This window comes from Pieris rapae, chromosome 10 (genome assembly GCF_905147795.1).
Source record: "Pieris rapae chromosome 10, ilPieRapa1.1, whole genome shotgun sequence".
Classification (NCBI taxonomy): domain Eukaryota; kingdom Metazoa; phylum Arthropoda; class Insecta; order Lepidoptera; family Pieridae; genus Pieris; species Pieris rapae.
In genome coordinates, this window is record NC_059518.1 from 8,823,888 (window position 1) to 8,850,122 (window position 26,235).

At 34.3% G+C, this 26,235-nt stretch overlaps 1 protein-coding gene across 9 annotated transcripts in view; it reads left to right on the forward strand.

Moving 5' to 3' along the window:
• The first annotated feature begins 1,024 nt into the window (after positions 1 to 1,024).
• Positions 1,025 to 26,235, forward strand: part of LOC110993991 (WD repeat and FYVE domain-containing protein 3) — a 48,890-nt gene continuing 23,679 nt past the window's right edge. For 3 of the 9 annotated variants that reach the window (XM_022260447.2, XM_022260448.2, XM_022260452.2), the window contains exons 1-26: positions 1,025 to 1,503; positions 1,619 to 1,864; positions 2,295 to 2,453; positions 2,824 to 3,016; positions 3,322 to 3,386; positions 4,345 to 4,466; positions 4,561 to 4,617; positions 5,437 to 5,638; positions 6,203 to 6,522; positions 7,121 to 7,509; positions 8,088 to 8,257; positions 9,483 to 9,650; positions 10,079 to 10,224; positions 11,074 to 11,230; positions 11,640 to 11,836; positions 12,659 to 12,817; positions 13,312 to 13,443; positions 14,239 to 14,393; positions 15,613 to 15,834; positions 21,524 to 21,673; positions 22,086 to 22,255; positions 22,359 to 22,733; positions 23,409 to 23,693; positions 24,194 to 24,789; positions 25,579 to 25,731; positions 25,915 to 26,203. In XM_022260447.2, the coding sequence (XP_022116139.2) occupies positions 1,312 to 1,503; positions 1,619 to 1,864; positions 2,295 to 2,453; positions 2,824 to 3,016; positions 3,322 to 3,386; positions 4,345 to 4,466; positions 4,561 to 4,617; positions 5,437 to 5,638; positions 6,203 to 6,522; positions 7,121 to 7,509; positions 8,088 to 8,257; positions 9,483 to 9,650; positions 10,079 to 10,224; positions 11,074 to 11,230; positions 11,640 to 11,836; positions 12,659 to 12,817; positions 13,312 to 13,443; positions 14,239 to 14,393; positions 15,613 to 15,834; positions 21,524 to 21,673; positions 22,086 to 22,255; positions 22,359 to 22,733; positions 23,409 to 23,693; positions 24,194 to 24,789; positions 25,579 to 25,731; positions 25,915 to 26,203 (5,469 nt within the window). In that variant the 5' untranslated portion in view covers positions 1,025 to 1,311. The remainder of the gene's footprint in view (positions 1,504 to 1,618; positions 1,865 to 2,294; positions 2,454 to 2,823; positions 3,017 to 3,321; positions 3,387 to 4,344; positions 4,467 to 4,560; positions 4,618 to 5,436; positions 5,639 to 6,202; positions 6,523 to 7,120; positions 7,510 to 8,087; positions 8,258 to 9,482; positions 9,651 to 10,078; positions 10,225 to 11,073; positions 11,231 to 11,639; positions 11,837 to 12,658; positions 12,818 to 13,311; positions 13,444 to 14,238; positions 14,394 to 15,612; positions 15,835 to 21,523; positions 21,674 to 22,085; positions 22,256 to 22,358; positions 22,734 to 23,408; positions 23,694 to 24,193; positions 24,790 to 25,578; positions 25,732 to 25,914; positions 26,204 to 26,235) is intronic. The other 6 variants (XM_022260450.2, XM_022260453.2, XM_022260449.2 and 3 more) reach the window with 5 other exon arrangements.

The following is a 26,235-nucleotide window of genomic DNA, read 5'->3' on the forward strand; positions in this document are numbered from 1 at the left end:
TCTTAAAACAGCAATAAATAGGCATCTACAAATATTATTTACAGAAGATTCTACAACTTTTTCAAAATATTGTAGATGTCTTATTAAATATTAACTTTATTAACTTATTTGTTTGTTAATTATAGAAGTATATTTTAATTTGCAATTTTTTCGTTTATCAATGAAGCATGAAATCTTACGTTTTTTGAGTAATTAAAGTGTAAATTTTAATAAATACCTCAAAATTGTACATAATTAAAAGAAAATTTTCGAATTTGAGGTTTTTTCAATTTTTTTCATTTTCTAATAATATTTCCTATAGTAATGTATATTTTTTTTACACCATCAGAAAGTAGATATTTCAACGAACAAAAAGCCCCCAAACTTTTTGAAAAAAGCTGAAATTTTGACGTCAGAATTTTCGATTGAAAATAAGGGTGCTTTTTTGATATTAAGTTAAAATGAGGCAAAAAAATAAATATTTTTAATCAAATAAATTACAGTATATTTGGGACATAATAAGGTAAGTTTTCACCAAATTTCGTAGAAAAAAAAAACTTTTTAAAAAAGATATAAATAAAAAACCAAAAACTTGTTTTTTTGAATTTTTCACCCAAATTTTGAGGTTATGTGAAAAAATTGTAAATACCAAAGTTGTAGATCTTTTTATGACCTACAACTTTGCGATTTAACTTTTTTCCATAGGACTGGTAGTTTCGCCGGAAATCAAGATAAACAATTTTTCCCCCTTAAAAGTCACCCCCCTCCCACTTCCCGAACTCGGATCGACCGTAATTTATTTTTCCTTTCATTTTGATCATATTCCCCTGCATTTCTGATGGGTTTCATCCTACTGTAATTTTTTTTGGTTTCAAAAATTATCGACACTGGTCTATATGCTAATGTGAGATCTTAGGATTATTGGCGAGACTCGACAATAATATGTCAGTGTCATTAATAAAACGAATATAAAATATGACATTTGTTCATTTTCTGCGGGTAATTTTGACATTAGACTTTTGAGTATTTGACATAACAAATTAAAACTGCGATTTGCATACGCGATTGCCGTATTCCGATTTTCTTGTGTTTTAGCGAATTGCTAACTTTAAATTATGAAAAAATCATTAGGATCCTCTATTAACTAAGCTACCATCAAAATCTTTATTTTTTTTAATACTTCGATATTTTCTGTGAAATTTATATATCTTAAAAAAATGTAATTGATACTTTTCAATTAGTAATTTATTAAAATAGCTGAATATTATGTTTCATTGTCATGGAAAACAGTCTAAGTGATTAGAACTATGTTGCTGTAGTCCACCAGTGAAAATGAATTTGATGCGCAAATTGCGTGGGTCGTCCGCCTCAACATCGGCGGAGCCCGAAGCTGCGAGCTCTCACATCCAGCTTGGCTTGATGCACCTGAAAAAGTTGTTTGCAGAGTACACCCATCCTTCTCAACCGCTTACGGACGCTGAGAAAGATGATAAACTTTACAATATGCTACCATTATTCTGTAAGGTATGTCAGATATATTTTAAATTATTATGAATTTTAATTTTAAGGTTTTAAGATGTAATATCTATGTGCTGTTTTTTTATACAAACAAATAAGAAAAAATTATGTTGGGTTGTAGGTGTTTGGTGCTAGTCCTTCAACAGAAATGAATGAAAAATTTTGGGATATTCTATCATTTTGTCAACAAGTTTCAAAGCTAATGGTCTCAGAAATAAGAAAAAGAGCCAGCAATCAAAGTACTGAAGCAGCTAGTTGTGCTATTGCAAAATTTTTGGAAATAGAGAATTCTGAAGAATCTAGTAATGGGTGGATGCTCTTGTCAACATTAAATCTTTTAGCTGCCGGTGATCAATCTTTAATACAGGTACTGATTTATTTTTACAACACAAAATTGCTATTTATTGATTGAATCATACTATAACTTACTATTTATTTTATAAAAATATTATTTAAATTAAAATATATGCATAATTTTATATAGAACTTATAGATATGTTTAAGTGTTAAGTATCAATTAGCATTAATATGTCAGGTTTATGTGGTTTGTCATTTCTATAAGTTATTATTACTATGTATAATAATTTTAGATTTATAGTGCAATATACTAGCTGTATAAGTGTATTCAACATTTATAGGATAAAATAAAATAATGTTATATAGAAATGTTCTTTGTTTTGTTTGCCGATATTTATTAAATAAGTATTTATTCCCTTGGTTTTATTTATCAAAAATCTATACTTATGTATATCATTAGTTTATATATAATAGTTAAATATATAATATTTCTTGTGCAGGTGATGACAACAGCTGCCATACCCTCAACTTTAGTGAAGTGTCTATACTTGTTTTTTGATCTCCCTGAAATACCAGAATCTGAGGCTGATGTACATGATGATGCTAGTGAATTTACACCAAGAGAAAGAAGAATATTGTTGCAAAAGATATTTGTTCAGGTACTTTGAACTTGATTTATATGAGATCTCTTAATTAATTTTATAACCAAACTTTTAATGTATTTTGCATTTAGCAAGCAATTAAATATTGTTTCAGCTTACAGAAAAGCAGAGCTTAGACTTCCCCAATATTTTTTTGATTTAATAAAAAAGCTTAATTTCATATTAAAAAACTTTCATAAAATTAATTACTTCAAATTCTTTAAAGTATTGAAACTTTATGACCTATGGTGCTACATCTAGTTGCTTAAATTGGTATAGTCGACTACTTTTGCCTAAAAATGTCAGTGAAACAGACTTGGAAATGTCTCTTGCCTTTGCATGGACATTTCCATTAGATTAGCACTTATTAACCTATTGCTATATTTAGGTGTTAGTGAGATTGTGTAGCCACCCATTTCCTTGTGAGGAACTGGCAAGGAAGGACGACCTGAGTCTACTCTTCTCCGCAATTACGTCCTGGTGCGCTCCACATAATATGATGTGGAGAAAATCTGCCGCTGAGGTTTTGATGACTTTATCTCGACATGGCTTAACACAATCTGTAGTACAATATATTCATAGTAAGTATTTATGAATTAACAAAGATATTTCAATATGTTGTTACATACAAAGTAGTGCATTAGTACAAAAATATTTGAGCTTTGAATTGTTAACCTAATTTCTGAAATTAGTTAAAAATACAACACAATCAAACGATAGTTATACAGTTAATAGGCAGGCTTGTAATTGTCTACAGTAAGGAAATACAATACACAGATTACTAAAATATATTTAAACATCCAAGTGTAAACATAAATTTAATAACACTAATATTACCACTTTATAATAATTTGTAGAACCTCATTAAAGTATTGTGATATTTCAGATAAGGGATGTGTTGGATTGTGTATAGAAAATATGCAAAAAATACCGGAACTAACACCTCTAGAGGTCAGTAACCTTAAAGCTGTACCATATTATTAAAAAAGCAAGAAATGTCATTGAATCTATGTGTCAAAAGCCATTATGTCAAAATAGTTAGCATAGCTTAGCTAATCTTAATATATATATTTCTTGTGTGCGTGTGTATGTGACTGAACTCCTCCTAAACGACTGGACCGATTTAGACGAAATTTTTTGTGTGTATTCAAGGGGATCTGGGAATGGTTTAGATTCACAATTTTGTCCGCTGGACAATGTTTTTTTAATTAATTTTCAATTTATTAGTTGTTGTTGATTTTGGAATGTTTTACATTGGATCCGACAGACGGCGCTACCATCGCAGTGTCAAATTTTAAATAATATTCGAATTTTAATTTTAATTTTTAGTCTGTCCCGACAGCGCTGCGATCAAATTAAAAAAAAGTTTTGTTATCATTGTGTTATTGTAGACCATGTGCTGGATCGTTAGATATTGTCATAACATTTGAATAATAAATTTCATCAAAATGGTCCAGAATGTTTTAGCTTATTAAAAAAAGTTTGAAATTTTCAAATTAAAGACGTATAGACAGGACAACGTCTGTCGGATCCGCTAGTATACACTTATATATTTTACCTATATTATATTAATATGTAATACTAGCTATTAAGAATAACGTAACTATTTTTATGTATGTCAAGTTATAATATGTATCTCACTTCAGAATACTGGCCGGGCATTTATCTTTAAATTTCGGAGATTTAGAATATACCCTATCTTATGTATATAGCGTTCCAACAGTCAACAGTCTAAGCAAGTAAGGAAACGTCACTGAGCCTAATCTTTTGCCTAGTTGTTTAATTAACTGGCTGAATATATTTCAGGCCGTTGGTTAAAATGGCTAGACTGTTAATGGAACGGCTAATTAAGCTAGTTGGCTGCGACATATACATTACATCTTTAGATAATATTAAATATATTTCTTAGGTGGTGGAAATGTTCGTTGCCGTGTTCTGTTTTCTGAAGGACTCCAGTGACGTCAGTCAATTATTGTTAGACGACTTTCGTTCGTGTCAAGGATACCTCTTCCTTTCAGAATTTCTATTGAAGTATGTATTTTTAATATTGGAATTGTATTTTAGTAATGCATGCTGCTTTTAGCCTATTATTAATTTGCTTAGAACTTATATTTTTGTTTTCAAGTGTTTATTATTGTCACAGACATGAGAGACAAGATGTACCTGATTATTTGACGTCAGGGTAAGCATTTTTTTATTTTTTATGGTTTATTTGGTGTTCTGTTTAATTTATGAATTAGATAGCTTTTTTAATTGAGATACTCTACGAATTTGTTTCAAGGAGTCATAAAAAAATTAAAGAGAATTAATTATGTTTAACTACAGGTGCATGTAACTTCTAAAAATACCTGCAAAAGCTAATCAACCGACATAGAAGAGATTTTAACTGTTAAAGGATAATATTGAGTTTTTTTTTCCAAGAAATGTGTATCTAATATACATTCAACGTGGCTTAAAATCCTAAATTTATACTCAAATATCAAAATTCCATCAATATCACTTACAGTTACTATACCATACCACTGATACAGATGAAGTTGTAAAGATTGGTTCCTGTTATTTTGGCATTTAATATGCTTCTTGCAAATTATTTTAACCCCGTCAAAATAGGAAGCATCAATGTGAAATCGTGAATTTTTTTTCAAAACCTTTATAAATTTTCAATAATAATAATACTTTACTTTCATCACAATAAAAAGGCAACAGCAGAAGAATAAGACAATTAAAGGCATAGAATGGAAATAGGCGAAATAGTCTTACTGAAAATAAGTTCCTTCCAGACAATCCAACCTTAATAATAAAGAAAAACTGAACTTTGAACTACACTATATAAATAAAAATACATATAAAAAAAGTCAAAGGTTTATTGGTACATTGTCAATTTTTTTCTAATGTAAATTTAGTCTGCGAGGTCTACTCAACTAATCTGTAACCTAAATACAAGTGTGAAATTTAAAGTGTTATTTTTTTTTTGTTTTTTCACTCTTATATTGTGTGATAGGTTGGAAGAGGAACGAGTGAGTGGTACGGAAGCGAAAGCAGCGCTGAGGAATCTTGTTCTAATGATATCTTCGCTCTGTGCTTGTGGCTTCTCGGAGCTGCGTCCCACCAGAGCCAACACTGAACTATTTCAGCTTCAAGGCTTTGTTTTGCCACAGCCTTCTACGCCTGGACAAGCTGTGAGAAATGTTCAGGCCTTTCAGGTAAGATTTCAGACATAAATTGCGCAGTTATAAAACAATTGAGCGCTAGGCATTGTTTTAAGAGAGTTTGAACTATTCAGTAATAATTTTTGTATATTATTTTAATTTAAGTGTCATGTCAATAAAAATAAAAGAAACAATTGAAACTCGTTCTACAGTCAACACGAATTGCAACCCAAATATAATAATCTATATGAGAAAAAAACATTAGACTGTTAATAAAAATTTAATAATCTTGCTACCAACTTCGCTTCGTAATTTAACGAAAAACAATATTAATTTAAATTAAAGAAATACTGTATAAAACAAACAATAATTATGCATCGAATAACAATTGCCTTCAAATACAGGTTTCCATCCTTGCTTCTATGATGCAATGTTTTTATGAGCTTAATATATCGTCTTATTCCCCGGTATATAATAATTATTTAAATTAAATAAGTGCGGCGTTGTGTTGGCCGGAAAAACTAAGTCTACATTATATTGACATCTTGCTATTGTTTACATTTTTTAAAATAATATATGCAGTAAATAGATAAAAAAAAAATTTACTTTCTATAACAGGTATTACAGTCTGTCTTCTTAAAATCGAATTCGCCGGCCCTCTGTTGTACCATCCTAGACGCCATCTCGAGTGTATACCACGCGGATAACGCCAATTATTTCATACTGGAAAATCAAAACACACTGAGTCAATTCTCAGAGAGGATTCACACGAAGAACGCTGAGATACAAGAGAAGTTTTTCGAGTTGCTCGAATTTATCGTTTTTCAACTTAACTTCGTGCCATGCAAAGAGTTGATTTCTTTGTCGCTGTTGTTGAAAGCGAATAGATCGAGAAGCTGCAGCATTCTTTGTATCAAGACATTGTTAAATATTCTCAAGTAAGTAATACGATAATAATAATAATTTATTTCAAGTTTGTTTCACAGGAAATGCTTATATATAATTGCGCTAGTTATATAAACAAAATTATTCAGGTTTTTCTGACGCTGAACTAGTAGTGAACCTGTATTTAAGCATAGAGCGCCTAACCCCTTAAATATATACAAAAACTCTAGCATCGAGTACATAACTCACTGTAAAAACTTATATCTTATAACTTACATTCTAATTAACAAGTAGTTATATTATGGTGTGGAGTGTTCAAGTGTTCTCCGCGACATATTTCGTTTGGACTTCATTCTAAGCTTAAATTTAATTGTTTTTTACTTAGTTTACCGACATAGGGTCCGTCAAGAATTGGGCGTACCAATATTTAAAAGGTCGGCAGCGCACTTGCCAGCCTTCTGGTATCTGCCCACCGCTACTTCAGTTATATAAAGAAAAACGTGTTAAATTAATCCTTAAAAATAGTGGTACTTACAGAATAATTTTTTGTTTTAAGATATTAGTAAAAATTTCTTCCATACTTAAGCAAATTTCTTGTTAACAGTAATACAAATGTTGATTTATTTTGGTAAATTAATAATGCATTTACAGGCACAACGCAATATTCAAGGACGTGTACCGAGAGGTCGGTATGTTAGAAGTGTTCGTAACGTGTCTAACACGATACGCGGTATACCTTAAAGACAAACAAATCCTAGAAGAGGAATTGGAAGAGAAAAGAGAACAGAAAGAATCCGATAGAAGCGCAAGTGAATCCCCGAAGGCTCCAGAAAGGAGAAAGCGCCAATCGAGACAGGATTCCTTGATCAGGGACCCTAACGTTGACAGTCAGGAAGAGGAGCTGGGGGAATTGGTAATGGAGGGTCTGACTGCCCTCTTGAATGGGAATGTGAACAATTGCAATGTGTTTCGGGATTGTGGCGGCGCTAAATGTGTGCACGGAATGGTCGTCTATGAAACATGTAGGACGAAAGCTTTGGGTAAGCATTTTTGCGAATTCCGTCTCAGTCTTTGTTTGTTTATTTATCTTAAACATTGCGTATAACTACAAAGTACAAGATAATATGACATAAATTTCAACACACCAATCATCACATCACACACAACACATCAATTACATTGGAAATTGCATATCAAAGGGAAAAACTAAAGAAACGACCACAAAATAAACAAAAATAAAATCAAACAAAATAAAATAATGACTAAAAATATAAATAATATTACCATCAAGTGTTTTGTCACTTCAGTGTTGAAAAAAATTTATAGTTTTGTGTTCATGTAACGCAGAAACAAAAAATAATAGTTCCCTATTCCACATTTTGTACAACCCTTCTTCGTAATAATATTAATTAAAGTTGGTGATTCTACTGCACCTAACGCATCGATTTCAAACTTATCATAATAATTATAACTCGTTTATTTGCATAGAAAATGTTGCATTTATAGATACATATCAAAATAGGCATCCAAATGTCATATTAATTTTCTTTATGGCATATAATAAGAACGTTAACAGTTTTTAGATATGACATAATTTTCAATCTTCTTTCTCTATAAGGTGTGGTAAGAGAGTTGATAGTGAGTGGTTCGGGAGAAGAAGATATGTCAATGTTGTTGAGCGGGATGCACGCGGCGCCAAACGACGCGTATAGACTCAAACTGCACATTCTGAAGGCATTACTGGTTTGTCTGAGGGACTCTCATCGCACGAGAACTATTTTCAGAAAGGTATTTTAACTCTATAGCAGGATTTAGTTTTATTCCACTTCATTGGTATCATGTGTAATGAAATAAATAATAATTTTGACTTGAAATGCCTGTGTTTGAACGCAAACGTACGTATAAGCAACTTCTTTTGCTAACAACGCTTTCTATCCCTTAGACGCCCCTTCATATTTAACCACTTTCTTTAAAACAAAATTTTGTCTAACGATTCAAAACAACATTCACTAACAATTTTTAAAAAACATCTTCTCAATCTGTCCTATGCTGAAACCGAAATTATTCTTCTTGTGAAGAAGTAATTATGTCAAGTAGGGTAAATATGTCAAAGTGACTAGCTACTCACGACGCAGGGAATTCTAGTGTGTGGGAGGGTAATGCACTTTCTTTTAAACTAAACATATTTTTTAATGTAAAATGACGTTCTTCTTCGTTTCTTCTCCTTCTGTCAATACTATTTACGTACCGATATTCTACGCGAATTCTAGAAACGCGTGTATACCATCCAATTTTCGCATGAACCTTAGATTGTCTGAATATACTTAGATTTAAATTATCCTGGAAAGAAATTAATGGAAAAAAGGAAAATGTGTATGGACCCTTACAAAATTTAACATACGTGCTTGGATCACAGACATATACACAAAGTTTGTAAGGCAGTTGAAAAGAAGGGTAAATAGTCACAAAAATGATTCATATTTACACACAATGTACTTTGTAAATATGTATCTTTTTTGTGACGTCTCTTTAGTGTACTAAGGCAAAGTTTAGAATAAAGTGTAAAGAGTGCAATTAGGAAGGGAAGCTAAGCACAAAGAAATGCGTTTGGTAGGTTGTCGTGAACTTTCGCTGCTCTGGCTGGAGGTCCACCCTGTCAAAACTAGACGAAAACTATTTTTTTTATGTCGCGGATAATATACCACGGTCCATTTCACAAGCTATTTTCTTTTGCGAACTAGCGAACTGTTGAATCGACCGGTGGGAGTCTTCCCTGAGAGATACGACATCTATCAATTCAAAATACGAGCGTACTCCTCCCTTAAAGACCGGCAACGCACCCACTGAAAGTGTGTGTCTATGGGCTGCGACGACTGCCTTTTTGAGCGTCCCGCAGACTAGTTTGCCCCCCTTTTATATAAAAAAAAACAATTGCTAAACAGGGTCCGTCCAGTCTAAGAGATTGGTGATTGTGATAATTGTTTTATAATAATACAAACACGAATAATTTCAGGTGAGTGGTTTCGTTTACGTAACCAGCGTGTTAGTTTCGTTGGAGGGAAGATTGAAAGGAGGCACTCTGCTGTCCCGAGATATGCTGCATCTCATACATGTGGTGTTTTATACTATCACAACAGCTATGCGCTTCGAACCTGCCAACGCCAAGTTCTTTCACCACGAGGTAAGGGGTCGCAGATAATTCAAATTATAATAATATATTATATCTAAATGTGTCTAATTAGTAGTCAATTTTGTTTTTTCGTAAGTAAACAAATAAAATAAATTGAAAGACTGTTTTAATATACGGTAATATATGACGTTAAATGTAGTTCGAATCAAGTTGAAATTTATTAAAATTTGAACTGATAGTTTATTTGACAATGCACTCTTTAGTATATAGTAAGAGAACAGATCTTGCAACATCGTATCTGCAATAAAAATAATCTTTATTTTAGTTTAATTTTCTGTATAATGCGTCAGAGGGGTGCAGGTATTGCTGATGTGGGGCAAAGGTATATGGATATTTAACAAACACAAAATTCGAGAAGAACTCGATAATACGTTCAAAATTTCCGAGGCTTATTGAAGGCAATTTTTTTGAAATTTCAGATCTGTATGACAACTCTATATGAAACGATAAGGCTGTTGGGATGCTTCACCAGTGATACTGAGCTTCTAAATGACACAGAAGCCGGAGACCAAGAGCTCTATGAAGTCTTTCATGAGATCTTTACCAGCAATATATTGGAGACCACGTAAGATTGAGAATTTGGCTTATTACGACTAACTAAAAAATACTTGATTAATGATGATTGATTAGTGATTGATACTGGCTCGCCCGTAGGTTGCCGGCCATTTAAAAATTGCTTACGCTCTTGAGGGACTCAAAGTCGAATTGGTTCGGTAGAATCTAGAAAATGGTTTTTTTTTTTATAGAACAAGGGGGCAAACGGGCAGGTAGGCAGGCACTTTCATCAGGTGAGCCTTCACCTGATGTTAAGTGATACCGCCGCCCATGGACACTCTCAATGCCAGAGGGCTCGCGAGTGTAAAAAAGTATATAATGACTCTTGACGTAATCGCCAAATAAGAAAATCAAAGATACCCGCCCCCCTTCCCTATGGTGCTTACGTAATACTTGAACAGACCCGTAGTATAAATAATGTTTTATTTATTTAAGCGGACCATAAATCCATCATATTAATATATCATATCATTATTATTGTGTTAGTTACAATATTTTCCAAAATATTATGTTAGTAGGTTTCAAGTATATTCAAGCATAAAATTAATTAGCAGCCAACTCTCCCCCTATCCACTATACTTAGGTTTTACATTTCAATTTTGATTCTTTTAAAATTAATTCGTCGTTTTTATTCCACTATAATATTTGACGTATATCTATTGAAATAAACCTTAATACCTTAATACAAAGGGCTAAAGAGTCATTATGAAGTCAAAATTCAAAGACAAATCATTAAGTTCAATTAGGCGTATTAAAAATGCACTTTTGAAAGTCAAAATATTTCAATAAATAGTCCAAGAAACATGGTGCTCACGTATACGTATACGTATACACGTAATCAATTTACATTTACTTGCAGATTTCCTGAGAATGTCCCGGCGGAGTTTATTCACGCCAGTATAGTGTTGCGATTACTTTACGATGTTGCCCTGGATTGCTTCGACAAACCATCGTTTTTTGGATTACTCAATGTTAAATCGCCAAGTTTGACACGACAGAGCTCTGCCATTAATGAGGTATTTTCTTAACTGACCTTACACAAATATTTACTGGCACTTTAGGGATTTCTATATTTAACTAATGGTATCTTGATAATGGCGAATTATTTGAGTACGATATTTGCCTTTTTTATTTTTTAAAGTAACATCACATCATATACGCATTTTATGAGGGTATATGGTATATATGTATACAATCTATATTTTCTAAAATACGTTTTAAAAAAATATATATAATTCTATTTTAGTTTTTACTTCGATCAGATCAGAGATCAGATATCGCTTTAATTACGCCTTAATTCCGTTTTTTTTAATTTACCAGCCTGTTATTTTATTTGTTATTTAAACTAAGCCGGTTTTTATTTAAAAAAAAATATTACTTTTGTTTAAAACCTCCCGATGCTTTGGTAATTAAATTTTATTTCAGGCCAAACCGGCAGGAAGGTCGGCACCCATGAACCTGTCGATAGGTGCACCCTCAAACGAAGCGTGGGTGATACACCCGGGCGTGGTCATCGTGTTGGCCAAGCTGTTGCCCGCGCTGCCACGCCCAGCGGAACATGAGGACTATGCGAGGGCGCTTAGAGATTACCTGGCGCACGTTTTGAAGAGTCTTGTGAGAAGGTCTGGTCTTAATGTATTATATTTTAGCATATCCTCATTTTCAGATCCTAGTTGGAGTATTTAAATTTACGATTTTTTATTTAGGCCCCTAGGAATTTTAATTTTTATGTGATATTTATGTTTAATATTGAGTAAAGATTTTGCACGTATTTAGCTAGTCTTGAGTTTTGATTAGTGCAACTTATGCGTCTACAATTTCTTAGTTATATTATGTCTCATACAACTGTGAAACTTCAGCAACATATATACACAGATGGTTTTCTTTAACAGTAATTTCGGTATATTTGTTGTATTGTAAAACTACTATTACTTCTTTTATTTATTCTACCAAGAAACCAAAATTATGACGGTTGAACAACTATATGTTTATCAGCATCTTTATCTTATTTAAAAAAAATATAACTGTCTCCATAGTAGCTTGTCATTGTAGAAAATAAAACACACTACTGCATGCACAATACTCGTCGAGCGAGTTTGCTTATCTTGCCAAAGCCGCCTACAAATTATTTAAACAAGTCTATTAAATATGAGGGTGCGAAATTATTTAATCAATTACCGTCTAAAATTCGTAATATTATTCGTATTTTTAACCAATTCAAAGTGAATTGGGATACATATACGTATACATGGCGACGTGTATCTCGTTCGTATATATATAGTTTCTCATGAAAAATAAATGTTTTTTTGTAATGAGAAATATAAAAGCCACCACAAAACTTTTAAAAAAAAGAAGAAAAAAATTTACTACACAAACTGCTTTCCCTGCCGTATATAAACTTTGTCAATTTTAACGTGCTTGTAACGGACGTGTACGTTGTACAGTGAACGCAACCAGCAAGTGATGTGCGTGGGAGGTCTGGCCGGCGTCGTGCTTCGGGAGTGCGGATGGGCCTTGCGCAACGAGAGGCATCCCTTGCACGCACCCGCCTTGTACGTGCTGGAACGACTGGCTGCCCACGCCTTGAAGCCTTCGGATCTCAGGTAACATAGTGTTACCGATCTAGGTAGGATTCTTTGAAAAGCGATCTACCGATTTGTATAAATATTATCCACCGTTTTATATAAATCCAAATTTTATTTAAAAAAAAAACAAATAGAAATCAAAAATCTTCAAAAAAAAATCTTTTCCTAAGAAAAATAGAATTTGCTTTTATTACTTTGTTACCGGAGGCAAGCGATATATGTTATACAAATATATTTAATTTGTCGGTACTTTTAATTGCTTTAATTTGTTTATGTATAAAATATTTCTAATTATAACTTAGATATACTAAGAGGTATTTTAACTTTAAAATTTCAACTTAAATTTAAACAAAGAGTGGAAATAAATGTTTTAAAAAAATCTGCTTTTACATAGGCATACAACATTATGTACATATCTTTATACTACATATTTGTTTTGTTTGTTTGTTTGTCAGATTGTTTAAATGGATTTATTGCTGAGCGAGTGTGATAAACATGTATTTTTCTTTCAGAGATTTCCTACGGATGGGCAATCCCTTGAACTGTTTGGCGCCGGAGTCAGGACAAGTCAGTAAGCCGGGGGGACCAGTGCCGTTAACGAGGATTAAAACTTTGGTTTCCATGACAACGCCTCGGGATTATAGGTTATATAAATTTTCATCTTATTTTATTGTGATTGGTTGTGTGTAAAAATACATGAAGATTAATGTAAAATCAAAACGTTTGGGTCCATGTAAATACAAATACAGTATAAACCGTAAAGTAAAACCGACACTCTCATAGGGCTCGAGAGTGCGTTGCCGGCCTTTAAAAATTGGTACGCTCTTTTCTTGAAGGACCCTAAGACGAATTGGTTCGAAAATACTTCAGTGGGCAGCTGGCTCCACGTGGTGGTGCGAGGCAAAAAATGCCTTGAAAAACGCTCAGTTGTGAAACGGCGGACGTCGAGGTGATACGGGTAAAATTTCGTATTCTGCCCCGACGTCCAATAAAATATGAGCTACCGATTAAATAAAGGTGTTAAGTAACTGGTGTCAAGTTGTTGCTTTCCCATTTAATAACAGTAAATGGTATTTAATTCACAGTTTATATCGAATTTTATTTATTTTATTGATAACTTTTATTGTACAATTTGTTTAATATATAATCAAAAATGAAAAACATATTAAGACATTTCTTCCACACCTGATTCTTTAAGGCAATTTTTGCCACGCACCACTCTATGGAGCCAGCTGCCCTCTGAAGTACTTCCGAACCAATTCCACTTAGGGTCCTTCAAGAAAAGAGCATACCATTTCTTAAAAGACCGGCAACGCATTTGCCTCCTGGCAATGTTTCCATGAGGTAATTTTCTATCTCGTTTGCCTTCTGTTATATAAAAAGACTTGAAAATTTGAGTATGGCTTTCCCCAGGTCTCAAATATATTAAATAATTCCAGGGCACAAAATTCGTGCACGTTACCACCGTTCGTCGAGTTCGACATGTCCGCGGAGGGGTTCGGCTGCCTCTACCTCCCCAGCATCGCCCCTCAGGCGGCTAACTTGAACGCACTCGGCTCGCAAGACTCCTCTACGCTTGGGGGAATAGGATCTGGTAATTAATAATAATAATAATCATTATTTCTTCTCTCACATATACTTACAAGGTTACAATGATTAAAACTAAGATGATAACATTTGAATTACTATGTAGTTCTAATTCAGATGACTTTGGGAAGCTTAGTTCACACGATTTTTGAAGTGAAACTTCTTGAGGAGCATGAGGGTAAAATTTTTACGGAACGTCACGAATATGTGCAGCGTTTTTGTCGAAAGGGAGAGAACGAATGAGACCGATTGAGAGAGAGTGAGAAAGAGTGATCGAGAAAAATTACACGGTGTTGGTTGATGTATTCGTTTAGTAGGTACATATTAGAACTTTAGATAGCGATTCTGTCGCATAACGTCTTGTGCAGTAAACGCATTTTTTTTATTTATTTATATTAATCATTAGCACGTATATCGAGTGAATATAGATATACAAATATATAGAGAGTAGAGAGATATACATAACATATACTGGTAAATAATTAATCAACTACATTGGGGCTTTTACCTTAGTAATAATTAATTTACAAAGAAGTTTCACTTCTGATAAGTGTACTTTGTACATGCACTTTTTATTATACAAACAGGCCAAACTTGTCATATGTTAGGTAATACACTCACATTGTCAGAGGGCTCGCAAGTGCGTTGACAGCCTTTTATATTTTGTAAAATTTTTGAGAATATACTAGCAAGATTTGATAAATTTTTGTAAATAATATTTATATATAGACTCTGGAATAGGAAACGCCGAAGCTTATAAAATAATTCTCCTAAATACTTGTAATATTGTAAATTAAGCTTTTAATAAAGAGATAACAAGACAATAGACTCAGGAAATAACGATGTCATTGTGAAATTGCCTTATACAAAATACCAGACAAATGTTTTGTTTTCTTTAACCTCTAAATGGCAATATCTCATTCTCTTTTAACTATGGCTCGTAAATAAAATAGATTGATATTTAGTATTGTCTTTTATTAACATAACTTTTACACATTTAAAGAAAAACACTTTTTTACGGATTATAGTTACATTTTCTACAGCTGTAATACTTTTTGACATTTAACACCTTTGTCTTCAGTCACCGTGACCACGCACGCTGTGAAGCACGCGAAACGTCGGTTTAAATTTAAAATTATGTCAAAATAATTATAAGTTTAAATACAATAATACATAACTATAATCCGTAATAAAGTGTTTTTCTTTAGATTGATATTTAATTACAGGCGACCGGGTGTTCCCTCCCCAAACGGGGCTCACTTATTCCACGTGGATCTGCGTGGAAAAGTATTCCGAGGCACGTACGGACCCACACTGTGTTCGTTTGTTGACGCTCGTACGGAATATCAACAACTCAAGGGACGACCACCTCGTGTGTTTGGCCCTGGTTTTATCAGCTCGGGATAAAGCTATCATTGTATCGACGCAGGAGACTCTAGTTCCCCACAGTGAGTTATTTATTTATTTATACGAATAACACGGAGAATATATTTGTTTTTATTAAAGGTCGATGAACTGCAATTGTATTATTACTTTTAAATATCCTTTTTTAAAACAAGAAGTTAGATTAGATTATTTTTTAACTTACATAATTTGTTTTTTAGTAATTAAGTTTGGATCCTAAATTTATTTGTGTTAATTTTTCCTTAACCTTATACTATTAAAATGTTATAATTGATTTTCTAAGAACTCTGTAGGTAAAGGCTTCTTCCAAAAAAAACAGTCCTCTAGATTGGGCTACTTAGTTCAAGTAGGACTGACTATCTTTGGAGGAGCCTTTTTACCTCCGGAGGAGTTTCTAAAGAGTTTATATGTTAATAACACTAATGAGATCTTCCAAAATCCACATTTATTAAAACTTGAAACAATTGTATTAAAAAGCACGCCAATTTCTACGTGGTTTTATCTTATGGAAACAAAACAAATAAGAGGATTTAAGATTAAACAAATAACATTGAGGGTAGCGTCCGCGTCGACACGTATCGTCTCAATAAATTTAATATTTAAAAATTAATATAAACGGAAATAATCAAATTAAATGTGATAATCGAGTTGTGTTATTGAGGAACTATCTTGTCAAACATTATCAGCCGCTAAAAAGCAGAAAAAGTGCATGTTAGATCTTCTCGGAAGAATACAGTGAATACAGTGAATTAAATTTACCTACAATCAGTTATATTGTGGATACATGAAGTGATTTAGTGCAAGGTCAGTACTGTCAAAGTGAGTGCGTGACTAGAAATACAATTATTTTATATATTAATTAATATTATTAGTCATTGATCTTCACGAAAATTAAATTCTTAATACTATAAGATATATTCAGCTGTGCCGTCACGGACGTCGTGGCTCTGTGCATGAAGCTCTTATCGCAGTGTGTAACAGAGGCCAGTTCGATTCCGAGCGACGAGAACACATACACATATTGTTAAACTTGCATTACATTTTTTTATTTTTTTTATTTTTCTTCCATATATAATAAAGAAAAAAGAATAAACTATTAGTTAAAATGCTTAAATGCATTGCATGCTCTAAAGACCTAGACGTAAGCACGCAGATACAATGCAAACAGTGCTTTAGAGGTTGCCACAGTAAATGTACAGGACTTACAATGGAGGAATCGAGTGATACTTGGATATGCCCACCTTGTATGCGAAGAGGACTGCGCTGCCCTGATGCATCGCCTGAAAAGCAGCAAGCCTCCACGCGGCGTCATAAAAAGGATTTAGGACAAAGCGACAAGCACTTGTCAAGGGATGACTTGCAGAAGGTAATTACAGAGGGAATAAACCAGGCAATCGACACTAAACTAGGTTATATACAGAATAAACTGATTGAAACTCTAAAAGCTTCTCTTATTGTGGAGTTGCGAGAAGAAATCAAGTCTTTCATTATTCCATACGTCGAAGAGACAAAATCTCTGAGGGAGGAATTGAGTCTACTTAAGAATGATCTTTTGAATTGCAATGCCATGGTAGGTGAACTAAAATCTCAAATCGGGAAGCAGCAACAGTGGAACCGGATGAATAATTTAGAGATTGTAGGTTTACCTCAAACTAGTAACGAGTCGACACGCTCACTAATACAAAAAATCGCAAAACATGCTGATGTGGATTTGCAACCGGGCGATATTGAATTCGCCAATCGTGTACAGCCGAAGCAATCTATGCCTGGCAAATCAAAAACAATCGTGGTGCGCTTGAAGACACGCGAAGTAAAAGACAAAATATTATCTGGCCTACGTAAAAAACGGGGAATCCATACATCTGATATAGGGATGTCAGGAGACTCGAAAAGATTCTACGTAAATGAGCATTTGACCCCAGATAATAAGCATCTTCTTAAGGAGGCGAAAGCGCTGGCAATCGATAAAGGTTTTAAATACGTATGGGTTCGTAACTGTGGAATTTTTTTACGCCGAAACGAAGAGTCCCCTGCTATAACCATAAATTGCGAACGGGATTTGGCAAAAATAGTTCGTTAAACCTACTACTATGTATTATTCGTATGTACTATTTGAGAGTTGTTATGTATTTCATGGTAGACTTAAACTACTTCCTTTGTTTTTGCTTCTTAAAATTACTAGACGAGATTTCCTGGTTCCATATGAACCAATATTTTGTTATGATATTAACGGTGTATAAATTCACTATTAGTTTTGTAGATTACTTAAATTATTCATTTCGACTTGGATTGAATTGGTCATTAAAATATAGTTTTAACAGCGTAATAACAAAGCCAAATAACAAATTTCTATTAAAAGTCTACATTAAAGTTAGTACAATCTCTATATATTCCAATGGTTGACAAAAGTTTAACCTTTTTTTATCAAAACGTTCGTGGCTTGCGTACAAAAACAAATGAATTTTATCAAAATCTTCTTACTTGTACTTTTGATATTATTTTGTTAACCGAGTCATGGCTTAATAGCAGTTTTTATGACAATGAACTGTGCAGTGATGGGTACCAGTTGTTTCGACGTGACAGAACGAAAGAAACTTCCGGTAAAAATATAGGGGGAGGGCTACTCATCTATGTATCTTGTCAATTGAAAGCATATGAAAGGCCTGAGTGGAACTGCAATAATGTTGAAACACTCTGGATAACTATACCCCATAATTCATTGGCAGTCAATAGCCGGCGCAATCTCCACATCGGCCTTGTCTACATACCTCCAGATTCTATGCAGGCTGAAAGACTTGAAACGTTTATTTCCTCGTATAGCCGCATAATAGACACAAATTTAAACGATAACTTTATAATAGCCGGTGACTTTAACCTCTCAAATATTAATTGGACGCCTTTGGGGCCCATTCTATTAAAAAAAGGAACCTCTAAAATACAAAATATTTCCGAAATGTTTTTAAATGAAATTTATATTTCCGGCCTAAAACAACATAATTTGTCGCCTAATAGTAGTAATAATGTCTTAGATTTAATTTTAAGTAACGTTTCCATCGACTGTTCAAAAACTGATATGGCCCTAGTAAAATCTGACATATATCATCCTTGCTTAAAAATCGATGCTACCGACTTAGTTTTACGTGAAACCATCCCAAAAGCACGAATAAAATATAACTTTCGTCGCGCTAACTATGAGGATATTAATAAAGCGTTGTCGAATATTGATTGGGTAAATGTTTTAATTGGAGATACTATTGATGAAGTGACAGATAATTTTTATGTAATTTTAAATAAAATAATTTCAAGTTCTGTTCCTAAGAGCCGGAATATTAGTAAAAGTAAATTTCCTATTTGGTACTCAAGGTCTTTGATTCATATAATAAAAGATAAATTAAAAGCTCACAAACGGTGGAAAACTTATAGGAATCCAAGAGACTACGATGAATTTTCGCTGTTACGCGCTAGGCAAAAACTTGTATCCAAAAAGTGCTTAGATATGTTTGAGAAGAGTATCCAAAATAATTTGAGTAAGGATCCCAAAGCTTTGTGGTCATATCTGAGAAATAAACGCCAATGCAGCCCAGGCTACCCCAGCACAATGATTCTCGGAGATGAAGTGTACTACACTGAAGCAGAAGCTTGCGAAGGGTTCAACAAGTTTTTTAGAAGCGTTTTCCAAGCCCCTGATGTTAATTACAATCTTCAACACCTTCCTGAATCTGACGACATATGCAACAAAGTAGTACTAACTGAGGATGAAGTCTGTAGAGAGTTGAAATTTTTAAATATTAATAGAGGTTCAGGCAGCGATGGAATACCTTCAATTTTTGTACAAAAATGCTATAGACAACTCGCAAAACCTTTGACAAATATATTTAATCAGTCGCTTAATATATTTTGTAGTTTCCCATCCAAATGGAAAGAAGCCCACATTGTTCCAATCCACAAAAAAGGATCTAGAAATAAAATAGAACATTATCGACCAATTTCGATTCTAAATTCATTTGGCAAATTATTTGAAAAATTAGTTAGTAAAACGTTAAGTCCCCTTATCCTAAGACAACTACCACAACAGCAGCATGGTTTTACGAAAAATCGGTCAACTGTCAGCAACCTGACTGTTTTTACCGAGTATATATTAAAGGGAATGGACGAAAGAGAACAAGTAGATGCTATTTATACGGACTTCGAAAAAGCTTTCGATCGGGTCGATCATGTCATTCTCCTCCATAAGTTATGAGCGCTAGGAATTCGTGGAGATCTATACAGGTGGATCAAATCATATATAACCAATAGAAGGCAGGCGGTAGTTACGGGGGGGCATAAGAGCACATTTATAAATGTGACATCTGGTGTACCTCAAGGGTCCATACTGGGTCCGTTGTTATTCAACGCTTATCTATATGATATAAAAAGTTGTTTCAAGTATTCACAATTTCTCATGTTTGCAGACGACAAAAAAATATTTCTAAAAATTAAATCTATGGATAACTGTGTTCAGCTTCAGCAGGATCTTAGTAGATTGGAAAACTATTACAGAAAAAATAAACTTTCTTTGAATATTGGAAAATGTAGTAAAATTACTTTTACTCGCAAACATAAGAAAATACAATTTTGTTATAAATTAAGAGATACAACAATTAAAGAAGTGAATTTAGTTAGAGACTTGGGGATACTAATAGATGATAAAATGTGTTTCTCTAATCATATAGATAATATGACAGAAAAAGCATATAAACAACTTGGCTTCGTCAAACGTGTATGCAAATCTTTCAATAACATAAATTGTATAAAATGTCTATACTTTGCTTTTGTTAGGAGTACACTAGAATATGCAAGCACTGTTTGGTCCCCCAGTTACAAGAAATACATTGAAGCAATAGAAAACATTCAAAAAAAGTTCCTTAAGTTTTTAAGTTTTAAGGATTTCCAAAAGTTTAGTAGCTACTTGGATTCCTGCAAGTACTTTGGTATTGAATCCCTTGAATGTAGACGTAAACAATGCGACCTTATATTTTTACATGCTATTTGCAATGGTTTTATTGACTGCCCTGACTTGTTATCGCTTTTACTATTTAAGACCCCTTCATCACCCAATACAAGGCAAATCCAATTATTCGAGATTCCTCGTTCTAAGACCAACTATTTACGAAACTCGGTTATGTATCGCATACCTACAGATTACAACATAAATTACCAGCAAATCGATATATTTAATGTAACTAAAAAATTCTTAAAAAAATATTTTAAAAAATTCAGGTAACTTTTACCAATAATGGCTTTGTTTGTTGTTTCATGTTGAATATATGTTTTGATTTACCATCTCGATTCTGTGCTTTGTAAAACTGTTATGTTATGTTTCTGTTTATATGTGTATTCCGTTTTGGCTTTTGTGTGTAATGTAATTGTTTGGTTATTGTTTAATGTATTAGCTGTAGGAATACTTAAATAAATAAAATAAAATAAAATAAAAGACTGGCAACATTCTTTAAGAAGAAGTAATTTTCATGTAATGTATTTGAACATTATTTACTTAACTAGAAGCTAAAAAATAAAGGGAAACCGTTACAAAAATATTGTTCAATTAGATTACATGAACATTTCTTTTATTTAAAGAATGTTGTCAAGTCTTCTTGGTGTTTTGTGCGATGTAAAGATTTAATTTAACTGTAAAATATTTCATACACACAACGATAGCGTAACACAAGTGAAGATTGAAAACACTTGTTGTAGATGTTGGTGAATGGGAGCCGGAGGGTGTAGGCGAATGTGGCGCCCGTGTGTGGTGCCCCGACTTGCAGCACGAGGGACAGTGGCGCCATCTAGCTCTTGTTCTCAATCGTGCCGTACTCAAGAACTCTTCCTTCTCGCTCTACCTTGATGGTATGTCATTTACCTAGATTAAAGCATTTTCAAAAAACTGAACACAATTTGTTGTTAAAATTTCTAGTATTTTTAAAGCGAGTTGAGTAAGATCTATTTAACCAACATAAAACATCATACATAGTACTATATCTACGGTGTATGTTACAAACTCTTTTGTCTAAAATGTATGACAATTTCGGCAATATTATTATCGGCATAAATATATATATTTATTGCCAGTTCTTCTCTTTCGTTCTAGGCCCTTGATTTGGGTACTGGCAGTTAATGTAAAATTAGAATGTAATGTATATTTCATACGTTCATATATACACTACATTGTGTTAGCTATATGAATAAATGATCTTCGACTTTGTAAACATCTTAGTATGTGAATATTAGTTGACTATAACAATTAAATTTGTGTATCCAGGGCAACATATGCACTCGGGAAAGTTACACTACGTAAGCGCTAACCCGGGGGGTGGGGCCGCCACATTATCGGGGGCCTCCAGCGTGTACTGCGTTGTGGGGACTCCGCCCCATTGGAGGCGTTATTCCAGGCTCCTCTGGAGACAGGGACCTGCACTACTCCTAGAGGATGTAAGTGTATTTCCGTCTATGTATGAAGCGTTTTATTCTTGATTTAACAAACCTTTGGACTTTGGAAATCATTGTAGTTAATTAATCACTCGTTTCGCAACAGGTATTGCCCGCACAAACAATATCGGTGATATACCAGTTGGGGCCGCACTACATGGGAACATTGCAAGCGCCAGTTCTTCCTGGCCCAAATCAGGAACCGTTAGGACCTTTGGTGGCCGAAGAGAAAGTGATATTCGGGATAAACGCTCGGGCGCTGTCCCAATTGACCCTCGCGAAGATTCGCAAAGTGTACAGCAAGAATGATAATAAGGCGATTGCCAAGCAATTGGGAATGTCGTCCCATGAAAATGCAACCCCTATAAGGGTCTTGCATAACTCTGCGGGCCACTTGGTGGGGCCCGCCAGGTGTCTGGGAGGGGTCGTTGTGGGGTATTTAGGTGTGAGAGTGTTTTGTCCTAAACCAGCGGCCATAATGGTAAGTTTTTCAGCGACTTTTATCCGTTCCGCATATAACATTGGCTCCAAGAAGTAATCGTGAGGAAACTGGCATATCTTAGACATATGAGGCCCAGACCTAAAAATTAGAACCGTTAACACATTTGGTACTTTATATGAGTGTATGTTTTGCCTTTACCTGTATGTATATATATATATAGTTTGCAGGCAATTATATTTATAACTAATTTACGTTATATATATATATATAATAAGTTATTACTTATTAATATATATATATAATAAGTTATATATGTATATAACTATAACTTCGCTTATGTCGTGACGCCATAGTTAGCGCTAAGTAAAACTCCCTTCAAAATAAAAATAAAAAAAATCGTTTATTCATGTTGGTAACACAATGTACACTTATGAACGTCATAAAAGAAATATACATTGAATGCTTCTATTTTTACATTTACTGCCAGTTCTCAAATCAAGGCCGTAGAACGAAAGAGAAGAACTGGCAATAAACTATCCGCCACTCTTTAATAACTATGGTTTTTCTTTACCGCAACGTTCGTAAGGAGCTGCAACCATTAACACCATGTTCCATTTGACATCTTAAGTAATAAAGAATAATACCTTACCCTTGTAGAGGGAAATATTTTAGACTAGAGGACGTAATGATATCAATGTTGCACGTATTTTGCAGATCGACACAGTGGGCGGATGTTCCGTACTACTAGGTCTCATAGCAATGGCTCAGGATGTGGAATGCTTATACGCTGGTGTCAAAGCTTTGGTCTGCGTCGTTCGCTCGAACAAGGCCGCCCAAGCAGAAATGGACAGACGGAAAGGATACCAAACATTGGCTATGTTATTGAAAAAGAAGAAGCAGCTTCTCAACTCACATATTCTGCATCTTATTTTTGGCTTAGTCGGCACCGTGGACAGCCAGAAGGAAACGTCATCGATACCGAACTTGACTGCTTTTCAGGTAAATTTCTTTATTTTTAATTATTTCCATTTGTATGCTATTAGTTACCTTCTGTTTTCTGCTGGGCTGGTTTAGGAATCTAAACTATCCAGGGCAAAACCCAAACGCATATAAAATTCATTCAAATCGGTCCAGACCTTAAATTGGAATTGAGTGGTACAGTAGAATTATATTTAAAACATTTGCACTTATTATTCAGACGAAGGCTACCTCTTTCGTCTCTTCTTCCATAAAAGGCCTCTAAAGTCTTCTTAAAAGGTCGGCAACGCACTCGCGAGCCCTCTGGCATTGAGAGTGTCCATGGGCGGCGGTATCACTTAACATCAGGTGAGCCTCCTGCCCGTTTGCCCCCTGTTCTATAAAAAAATATATTCCAAATTGCGAAAAACATCGGCTGTCAAAAGCTAAAAAGGTCTGTGAAAGTGACAGTTTTAGTAAAATTTGAATATATAAATAGTTAATGATGTCATTTTATAAGAATCAACTTAAGAGAAATATAGGGGGGTATTATCAAATTTCAGGACTTGATATGCGATCTAGACGTATGGCTGGGCGCGCCCAGTGGCCTAATAAAGTCCCTCTTGGAGCATTTACTAGAGTTAGCAACGGAAACAGCTCACAGAACGCACAACTTACGCACAATGAGAGAGTTGCAACTCGTACCGAAACTACTGTATATCGTCAACGATGTCAAAGTGGGAAGCACAAAGAATTGTCTGATCAATTTGCTCGCGGCTTTGCTGGGAGGCCAACCGCGGCCCAGCGATCTCTTGTGCCTCGGCCAATTTATGGCCTATACCCTGCCGTTACCCACGCAAACAGAACAGAATATACCCATAACTGACGATTTTGAGGAGTCCGAAGGTGAAGTCATAATATTGAGGAATAAATGTTTGTGCGTGCTCCATACTTTGTTGTTTACGAATCGGAATTTAGTGAACACGATCGTCTGCGAGGAGATCTCCAGAGTTCTGGGAATGGATTGGCTTTTAAGCTTTATGCAGGAGAATGTTCATCCGACAACTGTGCTGTGGGCGTTGAGGATTTTGGTCATTTTGTGCTCGGGACAGGGGCAGCAAAGTGCCATAATGCAAAGGTAATTGATTACGATTATAGCTAATAATTAAACTGAATTTAAGATTAGCTCCCAATTTGCATATCAACGTATATGGCGAGAGAACGTTGTGATATTGGTACCGCTAATAAATAGTCTACCCAATCAGATATTTAGATTATATAATTAGGAGAATTTATATCTACCAACTATAAATGTATTGAAATCGTGAAACCTGGCTGCGAAGAAATGCGGCCAGGTGATTAATGGCACCCGTGATTTTTTTTAATTTTGATGTAAATTGCCGTCATGTAGACGATATTTTATTTAAATAACAAGTGAACGAAAGGTTTTCCCAATAATCTATTCAGAATAATTTCACTAAAAACTTGGTAGATCTCTTAATTCTAAATATACATAAAAAAATGGTTTTTAGCAAATAACCGATGAGCGCACTAATCCTGCAGCCGGATCTTAGACCATAAACTGTAAATTAAAAAAACTATTATATGCATTTGTCGCGCTCCTAAATAAGACCACTATTACAGCAATAAAAACCACAACAGTTGTCTAATGTAACATACTATGATTATATTACATATTTTGTTAAATAAAGAATTTAAAAAAATATATAATTGAGATATATAACGCTGAAGTTAAACTAATGTCATTATTGCAAAATCAGGTGCCAAGTTGATTTGTGTGTGTAGTACAATAAAACATTGTTTGTATATCTCAATTTATTGAGAGCTCTTGTCTTTTTGGGTGGTCTTTACTTTTTAAAACAATAAAGTTAACATATTTAATGATTTTATTTTGGCGTTGTACCAGGTTCAGAGAGGGCTTAAGTACGGGTGGATGGGTGCGTCACGCGGAAGTGTGCGGGACAGGGCAGGCGGGCGTGGTCTTGCCCGCTGCTACACTCGCGCATCCCAGGTTGCACGCGCCCCTGCTTTATACATCTGGATTCACGCTGCTTGCCTGGTAGATATTATTATAATAGATAGATAGAGGTAGATTTTATATGTTAAATCGTTGTATATACTTTTATTTTTGAGTCACAAATGAAAAATATTTTTTACTGTTTAAGCCAAAAAAATTCAGAATTACAATTTCGAATACAATGCTTTATCAGAGTCAGTCCAGTATCATGTATTTATATTCCAGGCTATCCCTATTCCACCTTCAAATACCAGAGCTATATTACCTTCTATTCGGCCTGACCCTCGGACAGCCGATGCGTCAAACTGGTCCAGACAAGACCGTATCGGTTGAGCGGGTATGGGCCGCGGCTTGGGGCGCTGCAGCCCCACAAAGACAGTCTTCAGCTGCTCTGGCGGCGAGAATCACCCTGTGCCCGGAGGCCGTTGTCATACTCCTGGCGACTGTTAGGTCCCTGGTACATGGCGAGTCGCTGCCCGAGTGGTTGAATGATCATCCTGTTGGTATTATACAGGTAGTTATTTTTATTTTCATGCATTGTGTAAA